The 21,057-nt window shown below is 39.5% G+C and overlaps 1 protein-coding gene across 1 annotated transcript in view; it reads left to right on the top strand.

The window, feature by feature from the left end:
- The window catches only part of ARMC4 (armadillo repeat containing 4), a 279,552-nt gene that overhangs the window by 109,660 nt on the left and 148,835 nt on the right, over window positions 1–21,057 (top strand). The window contains exons 13-15 of the mRNA XM_006887089.1: window positions 305–415; window positions 3,655–3,809; window positions 4,768–5,010. Of these exons, the coding sequence (XP_006887151.1) occupies window positions 305–415; window positions 3,655–3,809; window positions 4,768–5,010 (509 nt within the window). The remainder of the gene's footprint in view (window positions 1–304; window positions 416–3,654; window positions 3,810–4,767; window positions 5,011–21,057) is intronic.

Below are 21,057 nucleotides of genomic sequence, written 5' to 3'. Positions count from 1 at the left end.
CCAAATAGCATGTGCTCAGTCCATGTCTCTGTCACATTTTGATGACTCTTACAATAATTCAAGCTTTTTCATAATAAAGTTGCATACTTTACTACCATGTAGCATGGATATATGCACTGAGGAACTAAAAATATCGTGTGACCCACTTTATTGCGATATTAGCTTTATTTAGGTGGTCTGGAGCCAAACCTGTGATGGCTGGGGCATACCTGTTTATTCAAATCCATGCTAAAATTTATTTATAACAGATTGTGCTTATGCTCCTGTGTGGCACATATATGAATATTACCACTTCCATTTCTAGGAAAACTACCGCGCTGCAATCAAAGAAGAACGGATCATTGGAAACCTTGTGAAGAACCTGAATAGTGAGAATGAGGAGCTTCAGGAGCACTGCGCCATGGCTATCTATCAGGTCTGCTGAGCTCGCACAGAGTTGCCACTGCGTCTTTCATACAGTTTACAGCTGCGTTTCTAAACATGTGATTTCATGGATGCAGAATGGGACTCAGGGACCCACCTTTTTAACAAGCACACAGAGAAAACATCCGCCCTATGATAATGAGAGAAAACAGCATTGATGTGTCTGATGATTCCATTTCTACAAGAAGCTCACACAGCTATCTCTGTCTTTTACCTCAAACAATTAGTATAAAATAGTGAAACAAATATAGATCCTACTCTGGTGGCCTAGAGGTAAGAAGCTATGCTGCAACCCCTAAGGCGTGTGGATCAAATCCACCAGCTGCTCTACAAAGAGCAGTCTCCTCCGGTACAATTTGCCACCTCTGAAAATCTGCTGGATGTCCTCTATGGGTTGATTTCAACTCGATGGCACACAATAACAACAACATTTAAACACAAACATCATGTCCTTTTCCAAGGACTTGCCTTTCTTAAAAACATACTCAAAGGAAAAAGACATCATGCCTGGAAAAGGCTGAGTGTCAGACCCTTAACGAGATGAACTGACACAGTGACGAACAGTGGGCTTGAGTATGACAGAAATGGTCAGGACGGCACAGGATAGGGCAGATCCGTTGCTCATAGGGTCACTATGAGACATAGTTGAGTAGGATGGCACCTAACACAACAACAATAGCATTTAAACTTGTTGGGCATGGGCACAATAGTGTTAAATCTCTACCCTTCCACACAGCAGACCTCTGTTGCTGTGACACTGAATAGGCTTCAAACATAGCTTCCAGACTCAAGTAGACTAGGGAGAAAGAGCTGGTGACTTACTTCTAAACATCAGTCAGTGAAAACCCAACCATGTGATCTGTAACCAATCATGAGTGGATGTAGGACCAGGCAGTGTTTCAGGAGATCGTGCATGGAGTCACCCTGAGTCAGAGGCTGCCTTGAAGGCAGCTAAGGAGCGAAGGCGAATTGCACACAATAATCATCAGATTGAGTGTGTATATATATCCTATGTTACCTTTAATTTACTTGTTGTTGTTGTTTGCTGTGGAGTTGGAGGCAACTCATTGCTTACTTTCCTGTTTTCAGAGATAGTAAATGGCACCAGGGGAGACTGCCCATCCTTCTTCCGCAGAGCAGATGGTTGATTTGAACTCCATGCCTTTGGGATTTTAGTGTGGCTTCTTACCAATATGTCACCAGAGCTCCATTTTCTTAGTCTTCATTAATTACTTGTAACTTACGACTTCCATACAATCCCAGAGGACAGATTAGAGCGGTAAAGTGGAAAGATGGCCTGGATATGACTCGTCACTGACTGTGCCAGCTTCCATCTCATCAGAATAGATTTCCTAGAGGTATGCATTTAAGATTGAGATAAGCAACAGGGAGCCAAGGAAGATCACATCAGAGAAATTACTCCTCCCAGTAAAGGAGTGTATGTACACACGATATCAGTGACCACTGAGTATCACTTAGAAATTTGGTTGTTGTTATATGCCATCGAGTCAGAATCAATTAATAGCTGACCCTCCAGAGGGTTTTCAGAGGCTATCAAATGCACAGGAGGAGATTGATCATCTTTCTCCTGAATAGTAGCTGATAGATTTGAACTGTGTACCTTTGAGTTGGCAGCTTAACTCCTTATCCACTGGAAATAATGATTAATTTTTAGAAGTTGCAACTAAACAAGAACTGAAAGTCACACATTACAAGATAAACATGGCAGAAGAACATGTATCTCTGGTGCTTTTGATGCACTATGTCTTCTTAACAGTCTACATAAGTGTTGCATAACATGCACTTGTGTTTCATGACATCAAGAGATAACTGTGCACTTAAGGATAACTGTCAAACTTCTGGTGACATAGTGGTAAGGAATTCTGCTTCCAACCTAAAGGCTCACAGTTTGAATCCATCAGCTCCTCCACGAGAGGAAAACAGGCAGTCTCTTTCCATGTGATTTACTGCCTCTGAAAACTCATTGGAGGATCAACTATGAGCTAGTTCTGACTCAACAGTACATAACAACAAATGGTGGCTTAGTGGTGAGGAGCTGCAGAGCCACCACAAAGGCACACAGTTTGAATCCACAAGCTACAAGATGGGAGAAAGATAGGCAGGCTCCTTGTGTGTGATTTACTGCCTCTGAAAACCTGCTGGAAGGTCAGCTATCAGTTGACTCAACAGTGCATAACAATAACAACATAGTAAATGAATTATCCATTGATTCTATGACCTGAGGAGGATCAACAGTTGGGGGAGGAAATATCTATGCAGTTAATATTTCAAAGGACAAATGTGCAAAAACAAGTGTTTGAATAAAATACTTAGGGCATATTGCTAAGGAGAGGTTATTCTGTGGAAAAGGATATCATGCTTGCAAAGGTGGAAAGTCAGTGAAAGAGGGGAAGAACTTCAACAAGATGGATTGACCCCGTAACTGCAGAAGTGGGCTAAGTATGTCCGAGATGATGAAGTGGTACAGGATAGGACAGGGTTCAGACCTGTTGTTTATGGGGTTGCGATGAGTCATACTCTATTGGATGTTGCATAACAACAAAATTAATATGATAGAATAGAATTAATATTGTTATTATAACTCACTTATTAAAAGGTAATCGATTCACATCTGTTCCTTAAGAGAAAAATGTGACAGTCTGCTTCTGTAAAGATTTACAGCTTTGGTAAGCACACGGGACAATTTCTACTCTGTCTGACAGGGTCACCAAGTAGGGACTGACTCCGTAAATGTGGGTTTGATTTCCTAATAGAAATCACCATGCTGAGAGGCTCGGAGATGCTACTGGGGAAATTCTTCATCTCTTAGATCTGGGGTCACTGAAAATCTTTTTGAGTCCCTATCACTCCACTATATTTTCCTCCACATTTTCTCGAGACTCTGAGTTGCTTTCCTGGGGAAGTACTCTGCCCATACACATCGTGTGCTAGGATTTTACTAACTTCTGCCTCTGTCTTTGTGGAAACCCAGGCTGTTGTAGAAAAGGCTTGGGAGAACTGCCAGTTGTGCAGAAACTACAGTGCCAAACCACTACTCAGCAGAGTATACTGTGAGAGAGAAAAAATACTCTTTTACTAGGAGGCTCTCTCAGAAGACATGTTATTTTCTGTTAAGACACTGAATAACTGTTTCCAAAGCATCTTTGTTAGCAATCACTGGGAGCTTGGTACCCTCTGTCACTGATGGTCTCTAACGGACTTTTTGTGCAGTGTGCTGAAGATGAGGACACCAGGGAGCTGGTGAGGCTGCATGGAGGACTGAAACCATTGGCCAGTCTGCTCAGTAAAACGGACAATAAAGAACGCTTAGCTGCTGTCACGGGGGCCATATGGAAATGCTCCATCAACAAAGAGAATGTGACCAAGTAAGAGAAGACACTGATGAGTCTGCAACACAAACACGGCCACCACCACACATTCTTTGGTAGTTAATGCTGTTTTAAGAAAAGAGTGGATTCGAATATTACCCCTGTAATTTTCATAGGCACATATTCTAGATTAAGTTGGCCTAACGATGAGATTCTTAGAAATGTAGTGCAACAATGAATGAATGGAAACCCAAAATCTCTGTAAATGTTTATGAAAATTAATAAAATATAATTATAGAAAAAAAAAAGAAATGAATGACATGCCATATCAGCCCCATCACCTGGCACTGGTTTTCTGGACTTCTGTGAGGGCAGTGCGGTTAAGTGGTAGGATTCTCCTCTTTCATGTGGAAGATCTGGGTTCGAGCCTCAGCACTCTATGTGCTACTACTGTCAGTGAAGGCTTGACTGTTGCTCCAATACTGAACAGACTTCACTGGAGCTTCAGTGGGTCAGAAAATCAGCCATCGAAAATTCTATGGTCACTGCTGTGCATTGGGTGGCCCTGAGCTCAAGCCCTTGGAAGGTAGGGTTCTGTTGCCATGGAGTTGATCCTGATTCACAGTGATTGTAGGACAGAACGGAACTTCCTGTAAGGTTTCCAGGGCTGTCATCTTTATGGAAGCAGACTGTCACATTTTTCTCCTGCAGAGAGTATGTTGGGTTCAAACCATCTCTCTTTGAGCTGAACACTCAACCACTGTGGTTATAATCCCACGAGGATTATAGCCAAGGGTACTCTCTGGAGCAGTACTGCTCTGTTACCTGGGGTCTCTGTGTGACATATAGGCCACTGTCAGTCCACCTCAGTTCTACAGCACACAACAATTAACAAATAAGTGACATTTAGTGATTCGCTTACTTATTATTGTTACTACTATTAATATCTGCTAACATTGTACTAAAAACAACACTCCCCTTCTTTCTTGTTCTCCTATTTTGGGGATGAATTTAGATTTCATGAATACAAAGCCATTGAAACTTTGGTGGAACTTTTAACTGACCAGCCTGAAGAAGTACTTGTGAATGTGGCTGGAGCACTAGGCGAGTGCTGCCAGGAATATGAAAACTGTGTCCTCGTCCGGAAATGCGGGGGCATTCAGCCCCTGGTGAATCTCCTCGTCGGAATAAACCAAGCTCTTCTTGTGAATGTCGCGAAAGCAGTCGGCGCCTGCGCTGTGGATCCTGAAAGTATGATGTGAGTGGCCCTAGGGGTGGAAAGATGTCTATGCGAGTGGCACTGGAGATACCTGGGAGGTATACCTGTACAATCGTATCGTTCTTAGAATTGGTGTGCACAAATGGTGAAAAGTAAGATGTGTTATTATGCAAATAATTTTATCAAATAATAAGCTATAGAGCTAAATATAAGTTTGAATAAGCTGCTTAACTGAAGCAGGACATGTGAGGTGGAATGTATGACTCAGCCATCAAATTCAATGTAAAAACCTTCCTAATAACAATTTTTCTTTGCTTCTTAGGAAAGATTTGTTTATCCATCTATTTCCCTCCTTCTTTCTCTCTCTCTCTCCCTTCTCCCATTCTGTCTTTCTTTTGTTTCCTAACTGAATTAGGAGGTAGCTCTAGGTAGCATTTCTCATTGTTGGTGGTAGTGTGTGCTCTGGAGACAGAATCAACCCATAGCTGACCCTCTAGTGGGTTTTCAGTGTCAGTAAATCGCATGGGAGTAAATATCATCCTTCTCCCACAGAGCAGCTGGTGGATTTGAACCCAGTGCCTTTGAGATTGCAGCATACATTCTTACCACTGGAACAGCAGATGGTATTCTGGTCTCTTAATGCAATTCAGAATACATGCTCTGATGTGGGCAAGTAAACAAGATTAGGAATTATTTGTAGGACAATAGTCCAGAAAAAGAGGTGCATAGTAAAGTAGATTGGGGGAGGAGAAGGGATGGAGAAAATTAGGCAAGAGTGAATGAATATTTTTTTAAAGTGAACTGAGGAGGGTAGCGAAGAAAATATGGAACAGTGAATGAATGAATGAATGAATGGATGAAAACCCAACTTTTCTATAATCTTTTGTTAAAATCCCAATAAAAACAAAAATAAAACCACACACATGCAAAAAAAATTAATATTAGGGACTTTGGTCCCTAAGCAAATTATTGTCTAAGCAGGAAGAACAGATGTGACTCGATGGCACGTAACAACAACATTATAGTTTAACTACAGCAGTAAAATTATATATAAAAATTTGTTATAATCATAGGGTCACACAATTTGTTGGGTGGAGGGAGGAGAGGTGAGAAAAGGAAATGAGAAAGATCCAGTGTGAAAAACAATGTATATGAGCTTTGTAAGTAAACCAATATAAAACAAACAAATCATTTAAATAAAAAATTGTTATGTGCCATTGAGTTGGAATCAACACCTAGCTGACCCTCCAGTGAGTTTTCAGAGGCTGGAAACCACACATGAGGGGATGTGTGGTTTACTTCTTTCTCCTGTGAATAATTTGGTGGATTCAAACCATGAAGCAAGAGTGGCATCCACTTCCTAAATAACATGCCTCTGGAAATGCTTTGAACTTCGATAAATGTTAATAGTTGTAGAGGGGCATCAAGCCTTCTGTTCATAGGGTTCCTATGAGTCGTGCTTGACTCAAAGGCAATCAACAACAACCACAAACCATGTGCCTTTGTGTTAGCAGCACACACCTCTTACAACTAGGCCACTAGAGCTCCCTATGTATTAAGATTATAAAACAAAAACCAAACCTGCTGCTGTTGAGTTGATCCCAACTCACAGAGACTCTACATATGGTAGAGTAGAGCTTCCCCATAGCGTTCTCCTGACTGTAATCTTAGAGAAACAGTTTGCAAGGCCCCCTTTCTGGGAAGCTGCTGAGTGGGTTTGCTTAGCTGTAGAGCTTTAGGGTGGCAGCTGATCACAAACTATGTCAGCTGGGGACCTAGTTAAAAGTTATGCCTATATTTACATGTAGTGTGTTGTGGGTATACCTATTCCAGAAAAGTATTAACCTTCACTGGTTAAAGTTGTCATAATGGGTTCTGCACGGAAGAGTGGCTTATGTGTATCCTTAAAGAACAGAACCTATGAGAGTGGGTAGGAAAGAATGAGTGTGCAACTGAGGGACCACAAGCAGAGAGATGAGCAGTGAGGGAACGTGGTAGGCACAGAAGAGTATAAAGACAAATCTGAGGAAGATTAGTAAGAAATAAGACCTAAATGTGAAAACTACAATCGTTGCCTTAGAAGGAATTACAGGGGCATGGATTTTAACAACAGATTATTTGACATAATTAGAAAAGCATAATAATAAGCATAATAAGAACAACAAAAGACAAAACAGATCAATGGGCCCTCACATAAATTACTTTGGTTCACCAAAAGACTTTACCAAAAAAGTTAAAGGATAATAGTCAGATTGGAAAAAAAAATATTTTTTAAATTTATATTTTATTTTATTTTTATTTGCTTATGAAGTTCATGTACACTGTGTTTCACACTGTTCTTCATTCACATTGTGTTTCATATATCATTCCAATGGACTGTTTTATAAAATAAATCATCATTGGACTATGCCCATGATTACCCTTTCTTTTCAGATCCTTGACAGATCTTTCTCATTTCCTTTAGACCCTCCCTTCACCCACCAAATTATGCAACTCTATGATTTTGCTCCTGTCCATCCGCCCTCATCTGCTCCCATTCCTTCCTCTCTTGGTTATCCTTCTATTTTTACAATAATGGTATTATGTAGTATTTGTCTTACAAGGACAAATACTACATAATAGTTTGCGTGGCTGCACAGTCAGCACTCTTGGTACCAGAAGCCAGGAAATCAAAAGACAAATTTCATTGGCAAAGTCAGCTGTCAGGGACCTCTCCAGAGTACTGAAGAGCAATGACATCAGGCTGGAGACTAAGGTGCACCTGATCCAGGCCACAGTCTTTGTAGATGTCTGTTATGCATCAGAGAGTTGGACAGTGACTAGGGATGATAGAGAATTGATGCCTTTGAGCTGTGGTGCTGGAGAAGAGTGCTGAATATACCATGAACTGCTAGGAGAACAAACAGGTTTGTCCTGGAGAAGTTGAAGCCAGGCTGCTCTTTGGAATCAAGGATTCTGAAGCTTTGTCTGACATACTTTGGGCATGCTACAAGGAGGGACTAGTCCTTGGAGAGGGACATCATGTTTGGGAGTGTGGAGGGACAGCGCAGGAGAGGAAGACCCTCAATGAGATGGATCGATTCAGTGATTGAGGTGGTGAGAATAAGTGTGTTGGAGACAGTGAGGTTGACACAGGATAAAGCAGGAGTTAGGGCTCTTGTACATAGGGTTGCCATGAGTCACAAGCGTCTAAACAGCACATAACAACAACAACAAGACTGAGTTAGTTCACTCAGCATAATGCTCTCCAGATAGGGAGAATATTTTTTAAAGTTCTCTATTTATAATGGGGGTAGGTGTGTTGGAGACAATAATATTGGTACAGGACAGAGCAGGATTTAGGGCTGTTGTACTTAGGGTCTCTATGAGTCACAGGTGACTCGACAGCACATAACAACAACAAACAACAATGTTTGGTTAAACAAAATACAAATTTAGTAAGCCAACCAGCACAAGGCCAACAAGAAGAAAGAATAAATGCAAAAGAACAAAAAAGCTGTATATTCAGTAAGGGTTTAATTGTTTAAAAAAAAATCAATTGACCAGACATTTACACGTTTATTTCAGAACTTTTGGTTCTGTTCCATTCCATGGTCTTTGTGTCTCTGTAACTCTAGTTCATTACATATTGTGCTGCCAGCAGAAAGGTCAGCAGTTTGAATCCAGCAGCCACTCTTTGGTGGACAGCCTCCTCTCACGATGATTTACAGCTGTGGAAACCTGATAGTCATCATGGGTCAGAACAGACTTGATGTCAGTGAGTCTTGGGTTTGTGCATCTATTATTAAATCACTGTCAAGCTATTTTTATTTTAGTAGCTATGTTGTTGTTATGTACCATCAAGTCACCTGTGATGCATAGTGACGCTACTCACAATAGCTCTGAACTCTTTACTATCCTAAGCCATTCTGTGTCCAATACACCTGCCCCTATTTCCCCAGCCACTATGTCAATCCATCTCAACCAAATCTTCCTCTCCTCCACCTTTCCAAACGTAATTTCCTTCTCCAGGGACTGGTCCCTCCTGGCAACATGCCCAAAGTATGTGAGAGGGAGTTTCAACACCCTTGCCTCCAGAGAACTAGTTTCACTCTCTCCAGAACAGAACTTTTTGTTCTCTTGGCAGTCCATGGTATAGTCAATACTTTTCTCCAGCACCACAGCTCAAAGGCATCACTTCTCCTGTCATCCTGATTGTCTATCTCTCTGATGCATAGCAAGTAATTGCGAAGACCATGGACTAGATTAGGTGCACCTTAATCTATACAATATGTTTTAAAATGAAGAAGTGTGAGTCATCCTTCTTTGTAGCTGTTCTTCAAAATTGCTTTAACTCTTTAAGGCCGCTTGCCAGCAAAAAGATTATTTTTTCCATTTCTGTAAAGAGAGCTATTTAAATTTTTCTAAGGATAATTAAGATAACTTTTAGTAGTACTGACATCTTAATACTATTAAGTCTTCTTTTCCATGCAAAGAGATGTCTTTGCATTTTTTAGGTCTTTCATCTCTTTCAAAAGTGTTTTTATTCATTTTCATCATATAAACTTTCACATATTCTGTAAAATTTATTCTTACGTATTATTATTAGACGCTATTATAAGTAGAATTATTTTTTAAATTTCCTTCTCAGAGTTCTCATTGCATATACCTTGCATCGTGTTACTTTGTTAATAAGACATCTTCTTTTAGGTCTAGAAGCTTTCTTGTAAACACCTTTGGAAATTTTTTCAGATATAAGACCATGTTATGTGCAAATTGAGATAATTCTAGTTTGTCTTTTCCATTTTGTTTATTTTTTATTTCTATGGGTTTTTTTGGGAACTGTCCTGGTTAAGACTTCCAATAAATGCAATATAGAAAGTAGTAGTGAGAACAGGTTCCTGATTTTAATTTTGGTGATATTAAAGTATAGAGTTGTCTGCTGGGTGTTTTTTTTTTAATATCTTTCCTTAATTGTATTGAATTTTCCTTCTGTTTAATCTTAATGAGTTTTTCTTATGAAAAATAGTGATGGGCTTTATTAAATACCTTTTCTGTATTAATATTGATGATCATGGTTTTCCTCCTCTTTGTTCTATTAATGTAGTGCTGCCACAGTTAGTTACATGTCAGGGTGCTAACCAAAAGGCTGGCAGTTGGATCCCATTAGCCGCTCCAAGTGAGAAAGCCGGGCACTACTCTCCTTTGAATATCTACAGTATCAGAATCCCAACAGAGGGCAGCTATGAGTCAGAATCAACACAGTGGCAATGAGCACTAACTATGGGTTGATTTTTACCCCCTGCCCTAACTCTCTATTTTTTTTTTCTTCATTGAATTGATTTTTTTAAAAAAAAAAAAGAAAACTGCAGATCTGATGATATTGTTTTCTTGGGGAAAGAGCTTTTGGTGACTTTTCAATGCTTTGAAAACCAAGCCTAAAATCCTTAGCCTGGTAACACAGCAGTCTCACTAGAGTTGGTGTCCCTCAACATAGTAACTCCTGGAGTCACTCCCCTCTTCAGAAACCTCCCTCTCTATACCTCCTCTCATACCAAACTACCAAATCTGAGTGCTGTTTATATTATAAATTTTGAACATAAAATATGTGATAAATTCTAGTTTCATCTTCTACCTAGACTTGTTACTTTCCTTTGAGTTGCGGTGCTGAAGAAGAGTCTTAAACATAACATGGACCACCAAGAAAATAAATAGGTCTGTCTTGGAGAAGGTAAAAACAAGTTTCTCCTTGATTTTGAAGCTCTGTCTCACATACTTTGGGCATATTGCCAGGAGGAATTGATTCTTAGAGAAGACATCATTCTTGGAAGGGTAGAGGGACATGGCAGGAGAGAAGACCCCGATGAGATGGACTGATACAGTAACTGGGGCAATGGGGGTTTGTGTGTCAGTCAGTGAGACTGGCTCAGAACAGGGAAGGGTTCACAGCTGCTGTACATAGTGTCACTATGAGTCGCAGGCAACTCAAAAGCACATAACAACAAGACCAACATATTTGTTAGTTTATTCCTTTATTTATAAGTTGAGCATCTTTTGTGCTACCTTTTGGTTAGATAGCACTAACCAAAACAATGTTCCTGCTCTCTTGGAACTTCCATTCTAATGCGCAGGTGGGACGACACAAATGGTAATTTCTTAAACAGTAAAGTTATTTCAGGTAGTGTTACATGCTATGAATAATAGAAAAATGTGGGATTGGAAAAAAAAGGTTGACCAGGAGGTGGTTACTTTAGCTTGAGGAATAAGGAAAGTGGGTTCCGGGAGATCTGAATCAAGACTTAAAAGATGAAGGCAGCCAGAGGGAAGAGCAACTCAGATAAAGAGAGGAGCAAGCGCAAAGCTCTGAAAGGACACTGAGTTTTACTTAATGGGAGAAAAGAAAGAAAGAGAGAGAGAGAGAGAGAGAGAGAAACGAAAAAAAAGTCAAGTGACTTCAATATAAGGAGCAACGGGCAAATGGGTGATAAATGTGAATATTTAAGTGAAGCCCATGGATAACATTGAAGCCTGAAAAACTGAGAAGGAACATATTTGACAGCATCCAGAACCTACATACATGCACACATCCTAGATGGTGTTCATATGCCCCATCTGACACACATGCATCTTTTGTCACATTCACACATACTTGCATGTCTATACTGGTATTTGACCAGGCTTCCCCAAGACAAAGGAACCCAGGTGGCAGATTCAGTTACATTTGTGGCTGCTAACGGAGAGGTCGACAGTTCAAATCCACCAGCTGCTCTGAGGGAAAATAAGGCAGTCTGCTTTCATCAAGATTTACAGCCTCAGAAACCCTATGGAGTGTGGGTGACCATGAGCCATGATCATCTCTATGCCAGTGTGTATTGCTTTTGATTTGGCCCAAGACTTAGATATTCTGACGCATTTATACCAATTCCTTTCACTCTCAAAATGACTCAGACTGGAATGTTAGATTATATGATCGCCTTATAGTTAACCTAACTCTGGAACACAGATGTTTTGAAATTCTTATTATCCATCAGTTTCACTCATGAATCACTATTCTTTAAGGCTGTATCTCCACCTTGAGGATTTGTGGCTTCAGTTTGCTTCTATGGGCTTTTTTTGTACTTTTAGTGCAGATACTATAATTTTTTGTCTTGCTGATAGGATTTTCTAAATCACTTGCTACACTGTCACAAATCATCTTTAAAGAAAAAATTTCCTCATAATTTATGAATAAATACAGTATATGCAACTTATATAGTTTAGAATTTCTTTTTGTAAAGACTCTACTTCTATTTCATATCTAATCCTTCATGTTTTCCACATACATCATCACTTGGCAACTAGAAATTCCTCCTAAAATGTCAACACTGTGTAATGTTCCACAATGGGCCTTCAAAGCTTTCCTTAGTATGACTTGGTTAAGTGTTATAGTTACTGACTTCTAATTTAATCCATTCAAGAAAAAGTATGAGAAAACATCCATCTATACTCTGTCTTCTGAGCCTTAAAATAGCAAAATGGAAAGTGAAAAAAGAAAATATATTCAGCTGTAAATGAGACACATCAAGGATCTCACAATTGAGAGGGTAAGGCAGACAGAATGCTAATTTTAAGGTAAATAATATTCATTACTAAGCATAGGGAGTTACTAATTTTTTATATGTTGAGTTATAATGAATAGTATTTATAACTACCTAATGTTTTAAATTGTTTATCTTTTTGTTGTTGTTGTTATATGCCAATGCAAAATAACTCTGATTCCTGCCCTGAGTCAATCTCACTGTCTCTGACACACCTACCCCCATTAACCTAGTTACTGTGTCAATCCATCTCATCAGGCTCTTCCTGTCCTGCGATCTCCCTCCACCTTTCCAACCATGATGTCCTTCTCCAAGGACTGGTCCCTCCTGGCAACATGTTCAAAGTATGTGAGGCAGAGCCTCAAAATCCTTGTCTCCAAGGAGCAACTTGGTTTGTTTTGTTCCCTTGGCAGTCATGATATGTTCAACACTCTTCTCTGGCACCACAACTGAAAAGCATCATTCCTTCTGTTGTTTTTAGTCATTGTCCAGAACTCTGATGCATAGTAAAAAATTGCAAAGACCATGGCCTGGATCAGGTGTACCTTAGTCTCTGGACTGACAACATTGCTCTTTAGCACTCTGGAGAGGTTCCTAACAGTAGATTTTCCTAATGCAATTTGTTTTTCGATTTCTAACTGCTTGTGCCAAGAGTGTTGATTGGGGAACTGAGCAAGCTGAAATTATTAACAATCTCAATCTCTTCTCCACCTATCATCCACCTATCCACCTTTTTATTGATGTAGATATTTCTTCCTTTTGTGAAAGTTAGATGTATCTGTAAGCTTATATGTCATTTTTCCAACTACTAAGGGCAAAGATCAAACATATAAAAATATTTATAATAAAAGGCAAAATAATAATTGAGGGGGGATGAGGTATTCATCTTTGTTCAGAACAACTGGAGCTGTTGGAATAGAATCCTATGTCAGGCACCTGTACACAAAGCTGAGTGGTGCAGATGGTTAAGTGATTGGCTGCAAACTCAAAGTATTATGGTTCAAACTCACCGAGAGGCATTTCAGAAGAGAGCCTGGCAATGTGCTTCCAAAATCTCACAGCCTTCAAAGAGCAACTTCATAGGACAGTTCTACTGTGTAAACTTAGAATCACCAAGACATGACCCCACAAATCCTCAGAAGAAGAATAGTGATCTGGTGAGAACCAAGACCTGGTTTACCTCATACCTCTATAAGGAATCATGGTGGCACAGTGGTTAAAATGCTCAGTTGGAAAGCTTGGCAAGTTGAACACACCAGCCACTCCATGAGAGAAACAGCCTGTCAATCTCCTCCTATGAAGTCTAGGATATCCTGGGGCCAGTCCTACTCTATCTTATAGGGAAGCTTGGAGGTGAAATCAACTCAATTCAATACAAAAGTAGTCTGTGGAATTTTATGAGAGGTTAGGATCTGGTTAGCGGTATAAAATTGACCCCAAAAAGTGCAAAAGTAGAAACAACTTACATTCTCCAAAGCAAAGATCTTAATCCAAGTCTTGTGAAATGACCTGCCAAATGCTGTGAATGATTGACCAATATGTACCATGCTGACAGCTAAGCCATATGCCTTCAAATCTTAACATTTCTTCCTTAGAAAGGTTTATGGCTGTGAAAGGAATAGCAGAGTTTTGCTTCTTTAACTGAAATTAGAGGAGTTTGGAAGAAGTGGGGAAATTCTATTTAGAGACCTAGTTTTCTAGTAGAAAACGTCAGAAGTCGAACCTAAGGAAAAGCCACGAGGACATGCTATTTCATATCATCTGTAATTGTCTTCTAGCCCACAGGGAGTGCTGGAGACACTCTGAAGTGGAAAAAAGGGCTTCAGAGACAATGATTGCCAGGTCTGTGCAACACAGTGAACCTGTGAACTTGGAGAGACTTGGAGCTCTCCACAATGACCGTTTGACTCTTGGAGTCAGAGTGGAGACATGGTCCCAGGAACCAGGGGATAATGTGTTTTTGGACAACGGTGTTTGATATAGTTCCATCTCAAATGGAAACATACATTCACACAATAATTCCCCTTAGTCACAGTGCTGTTGTTATGTTACTGTCGAGTTGGAACCTCCTCAAAGCAGACCATACAGTGGGTTTTCAGGGGCAGTAAATCACACAAGAAGAGACTGCCCGTCATTCTCCAGTGGAGCGGATGGTGGATTCAAACCACGTGCTTTTGGGTTGGCAGCACAGCTTCTTCCCCATCATGCCACAGAGCTCCACATCAGTTCTATCTCACATTGACGCTGTGTACAACAGCAGGAAACACTGGTTAGTCCTGCGCCATTCTCCTGATAGCTCCTGTACTTGAACTTGTTGCTGTAGGCATGGTATCAATCCAGCCTTCTTTTTTTTTTTTTTTTCTGATAGTGTACCAAGCATGACTGATGTCTTTCTCCAAGGACTAATCATTGTTGATAATATATCTAAAGCATATTAGATAAAGTCTCCTTGCTTTTAAAAAGTTAACAAGACAGATTTGTTTATTCTTCTTTTGGGGGCCTAGGTATGTAAGTAGTTCCAGCATCACGTTTGTTTGTTGAAATACCTCAACTGGTATTGTATCAATTCCTAGAGCCTTGATTTTCACCAATGTTTCAAATGTAGCTTAAACTTCTTCATTCAAGTACCACTGGTTCTTAATCATTTGCTTTTATTACTTACTTATCAAGGAATAAGTAGTGTTTATCAAATACCATTGGTTCTTATTCATATCTCCTCAAATAACTGAATAATGACCAGTTCTTTTTGGTGTATCAACTGTGCACGGTTTCCATCTCTTTTTGATACTTCCTACATTGTTTAGTATTTTGTGATCCGCTCACTGCCATCAAGTCAATGATGACTCATGGTGACTGACCCTCAATAGGGTTTCTGAGGCTGTAAATCTTTATAGGAGGCTACCTCTGGTCACCTAGTAGTAAGCAGTTGCACTGCAATCCCAAAGGTTCATGGTTCAAATTCACCAGCTGCTCCACAGGAGAAGGATGGGCAATATCCTCCCATGTGAATTACAGCCTATGAAAAACCCCTGTAGGGTCAACTATGAGCCAACTGTGAATTGATGGCACACACACAGTAACAATAACCTATGACAGAAAAAATAATAGTTGCCTTTGAGCTGTGGTGTGAGAAGAGCATTGAACATTCCATGAATGGCCAAGAGAACATACAGATATGTCTTGGAGCAGGTGCAGCCAGAGTGCTCTTTGGAGGCAAGAATGATGAGGCTTCACCTAACATACTTTGGATATGTTGCTAGGAGAGTCTATTCCTTGGAGAAGGACATGAAGCTAGAAAGGGTGGAGGATTGGCGAAGGAGAGGAAGATACTCAGCCAGGTGGATTGATGTGCTGGCTGCTGCAATGGGCTTTTTTGTGTCAGGAAGTGAGAGGATGGCCCAGGATAAACCAGGGTTCAGATCTTTTGTTAATAGGGTTGCTATGAGTCATACTCAGCTTGATGGCACCTAACAACAGCAAATTACAATCTGTCCTCCTAAAAGCAAAAAGCAGATTCAGCGTAACACAGAAAGTGCTATGTTATCAGAGCTCTTCATTCACTGCCCATGGAATACATTAGTATTACAACTCAAGCCTTAGGTTTTTTGGTGGGTTTTTCACCCCCAATTCTTTTAGTTTGAAATATACTGAGCTTGTGCTTCCCTTGCTTTTATATACGTGTGTGTGTGTGTGTGTGTGTGTGTGTGTGTGAGTGTGTGTGTGTGTGTGTTTATGTGTGAGTGTATGTGTGTGTGTGTGTGTGGATGTGTATTCATCATCACTTTTTGCTAGGAGGCCTAGTGGCAAGAAACTTCACTGTGATCCTCAAGGTGCAGGGTTCAAAGCCACCAGCTACTCTGCAGAAAAAGAATGGGAAATCTCCTCCTGTGTGATTTGCTGCCTCTGAAAACCCTCTAGAGTGTCAGCTATGGGTCAGATCTGACCTGACAGTATACAACAACAATTTAATTGTTTGGAGCTTACTTTATAGTAGATTCTTCAGGGAAGGCTCATGAGTACAGAATTCCTTAAGCATTTTTTTATACTGAAATTCTTTTTATATAAGTACCCAGGGGGCAGCTTTGCTGTTGTTGAGTAGCATTGAGTCAGAACTAACTCATAGCTGAGCTGCCAGCAGGATTTTAGAGGCAGAAAATGACACAGGAGGAGATTGTCAATCTTTTTCCCACAGAGCAGCTGGTGGATTTGAACTGTGCATAGCTTTGAGTTGGTAGGACAATTACTTACCACTAAGTCAGGAGAGCTCCCTGGGGACAGTCCTGTTGTTGCTAGATGTCTTTCAGTTAAATACTACTCATAGTAACTCTATGAGCAACAAATCTGAACCCTGCCCTATCCTGTGCCATCCTCATCATCTCCGACACACTTCAGTGCATTGCTGCAACCAATGTCATTCCATCTGGTTGGGGTCTTCTTCTCTTTCACTAACCCTCTACCTTTCCAAGCATGGTTTCTCTTTCTAAGGAATAGCCTCTCTTAGCAAAATGCTCAAACTATGTGAGAGGAAGTTCTCTCATCCTTACCTCTAAGGACAATGTTAACACTTAGAAAATCTTTGTTTCTTACTCTCTTTCAATGACATTTTAAAATGTTTCTCTATTATTGTCTTGCTTTGTTCAATTTTTTTAACCTAACCTTTCTTTAATATTTTATTTATTTTTTTATATTTTTATTTTTTGTGTGTGTACTGTAGAATTGGATTTGACTGATACAGGATGATATTGCCTCTCCTTCTCCAATGGAGAATCTGGTACTTTGTACAATTTTTAAAAGTCTAATGCCAGTCCAATTTTTTTAAATCTTTTAGCCTGGAGGCCTTGATTTTTTTCTTTACTTCAAAAACTTAATTGTTGACTTGGGTTTTATCTCCCTGGTGATCTATCTCTCCAGGTTCATTTTTCTTGAACTATTTGGAGAGCCGGAAATATTTATCATTCTGTGTAAAATCAGGATAAATACTGTTTTCTTTTTAAAAAAATTAGTTTTCAGTGATATGAGTTGGTAGGGGCCCTAATGATAAGAGTTGTGTTTGTAAGTTTTATACAATTTGTTTTCATTTTTGCTCTTCTTTGACACAAAATGTTTGCAATTGATGATTAAAAACAGACTGACACTTGTATGTTCTAAGTTTTTCAACACTTCACAATAACCTTAAAATGGAAAGTTCAACTTTTAAATATAAATATTAGTCTATAAAGCAGGTTAAATTTCATGTTCTGTAGAAGAGACGCAATCGCCTTTTAATCATATTCTGTAAATGCTCAAGATTCTAAGAAATCTTACATATGGATTTACCTAAATAATGTACTACTTTCCTACAACGTATCCTATAAAAGATTTCTCTTCCACAGATTGTAGATAACCATTTGTAGAACTCACTGTCATGTGGGCCAGTGCTACGTGACCATGTAATGAAAGATCCTTAAAAAAAATGTATACAGAAGGATAATATGAAAATGTACCATAGAATCTGTAACTCTCAATTTCCTGTCTCCTGTGGTTTAAATAGAATTACATTGCATTTTCATGGCTCCCTCTTCCCTTTTCTTTTTTGCACTGCATTTATTTTTCTTTTTAAAAAGGAAAAAATAAAATAACTGGGAGCAAGGTCTTTATAGTAGGAGTTGATGTCACCATTTCTCCTGCCCTCCATCTCTTTGGCTTTTGCAGAGCCTCCAATAGCACTGTGTTGGGGTAGAGCATCCGAAGGCTTACCACCTCTGTGATGCATAGACGCCTCCATGTTGTAGGGCCCAGGGGAGAATTTGCCCTTTTCCATGGAAAACAAGTGGTGGTTGCTAATTATGATGACTGTATACTTAGGATCTGGATTTGCTGCATCTTTCTTTACAGTAAGACACCAACTTCTTAAGAAATAAGGATCAATCCAACCTCTGAAGAATGGCTCAAACTCTGTTAAATGCATAGCATTCTGCTTATGTTTGTAAAGAAACTCAACTACCTAGAGGGACGGAAAACCCACCTAAAATTAAAGCTATGCTTGTTTGCATACAGAAGAGATTTAACCTTTTCCTTGCTGCTCAGATATTTTCCCCACAGGACCAGTTTCTGGGACAGCTTAGGATTTGGTAAAACCTGGTGACACAGTGGCATGAAGCTGCACTGCAATCCCAAAGATACACAATTCAAATCCACTAGCAGCTCTGTGGAAGACGGGTAACCTCCTCCCATGCAAGTAACTCTCTGAAAACCGACTGGAGAGTAAGCGATGGGTTGGTTCTGACTCAACACAACAAAGTAGAATATGTGTTTGACATTTTTCTATCATTAAAATCATTCTTTAATTCATTTCAGATATTTCCTTTAGGTTTTTACTTTGAAAAGTAAACAGATTTAACTGAGATACCAAGAAATCCAAATGAAAAGTAATTATGTGAATAATTTAAGTCATCTGGACTTAGTTTTCTTATTTTAAAACAAGCTCTTGGGATTGCATTTTTCTTAGCTGACAGTATGTGGAATTTATTTTTGGTTGTGATGTGCACTAGGTAATTTAACAGCTGAATTAATAGGCTGCTCAGTATTATTTCTTGGAACACTTGTTTCACAAGATCAAACACTGCAGTCTTTAATATGGATTACATCTCAACATCAGGAAAATAAAAATTCTCACCACTGGACCAATAGGTGACATCAAAATAGATGGTGAAAAGATTGAAGCTGTCAACAACTTCATCTTACTTTGATCCACAATCAATACAGTTGGTACTAGCAGTCAGGAGATCAGGAGACCTGGGAAGGTCTACAGTCAGGGGCCTCTTGAAATTACTGACGAGCAATGATGATGCTTTGTAACATGGTCTTTTTAGTCATTTGCTATGGTGCTGAGAGCTAAACAATGGATAAGGATGACAGAAAAGAAATTTATGCCATTGAGTTGTAGTATTGGCATGGAAGTACCAAATATCCCATAGACTGTCAAAAGGACTAACAGATATATCTTGGAGAAGGGGGAGCCAGAGTGTTCCTTGGAGGGTGGTGAAGCTTTGTCTCACATACTTTGGGCTTGTTGCTAGAAGAGGCTATTCCTTGGCGAAGGACATCATGCCTGGAAAGGTGGAGGGACAACAAAAGAGAAGAAGACCCTCAACCAGGTGGACTGACACAGTGACTGAAACAATGGGCTAGAGTGTGACAGAGATTGTGAGGTTGGCACAAGATGGGATAGGCTTCATGTCTGTTGTTTCTAGGATCACTATGACTCATACCCAACTACGGCACCTACCAACAGTATTATTTCACCTAAAAAAGTGAATCTATATGTGTGTTTGTTTCATTATATACATTTTAATAACACATTTAACTCTAAAATAAAATATACATAAAGGAAAATGAATGACATACTACACATGTTAGCAAATTATTAGAAAGGTAAAACTCTGGTAGCTACCAACCAACCCCCCCCTCCCCCCAAAAAAATGTACTGTTGTTATCCTAGAAAATTCCTCACTGCCCTTTCCTGAGAGTGACCTCCCCAGAGTCCCTGCTGTCCACTCTGGAGGAAGCCACTCAGTTACCTCCTGAAGTAATCAGTAGCTTGCTTTGTTGTCACAGTGTTATACCTGAGCATGCATCCTATAAACTTCCACTTTGCTTAGTTCATATTTGGAGTGTATCTAAGTAGAAGTATATAGTATGCTATTTTTCTCAATGGATTTGCTAAAAATTATGGGTTATTTTTAATTACTTAAATTTTATTTGAGTCAAAGCTTATAAATCGTATTGGACTTTGATGCAGTCATTCATAGATCATTTGTTATACAAAATCGATTACAAGTCTAACCAAACTATGGGTTCTTTTTATACCTAAATGTTTAATTTAGTGAGCTTCAACAATTGTATTGTTGTTGTCCACAATATGATATATAAAATTTCTTTCACTCAAGGAAGCTTATTATTACACCTGTGGCTTGAATTTGTTTTTCAGCTCCTTCAGCTTAAGAAACACTGAGAGAGTTTGGCCCTTTTGATTTTCTGACTCCAGCTCTCTGATCTTTTCATTACAGTGTCTTGCTTTGTCATCCTGAGCTGCCTTTTGAAATTTTCTTTTCAGCTCTTTGATTTCTTCGTTTCTTCCTTTAGCTTTAGCTTCTTGGCACTCTAATGCAATATTCAGAGTCTCATCTGACATCCATCTTGGTCTTTTCTTCTTTTTAAGCCTTTGTAATGATCTTTTGCATTCTTCATGGATGATTTTCTTGATATCCTCCCAGAGCTCCTTTGGCCTACGTTCATTGGTGCTCCAGGTCTCAAACCTGTTCCTGAGATGGTTTTGAAATTCGAGTGGGATAGACTTAAGATCAAATTTTTGTTCCTGTGGACTTGATTTAATTTTCCTCAACTTCAGGTTGAACTTGCATATGAGTAGTTGGTGGTCTGTCCCACCAACTGCTGATATTGAGCCATGGGGGGAAATACTTAAATATACTTTGGGTAGAATGTTAAATGATCCAGGAATTATCAAGAGAAGATGGAAGGAATACACAGA

Source organism: Elephantulus edwardii, unplaced genomic scaffold (genome assembly GCF_000299155.1).
Source record: "Elephantulus edwardii isolate Elephantulus edwardi_28Jun2011 unplaced genomic scaffold, EleEdw1.0 scaffold00054, whole genome shotgun sequence".
Lineage (NCBI taxonomy): Eukaryota > Metazoa > Chordata > Mammalia > Macroscelidea > Macroscelididae > Elephantulus > Elephantulus edwardii.
This window is presented reverse-complemented; position numbering and strand designations above follow the sequence as displayed.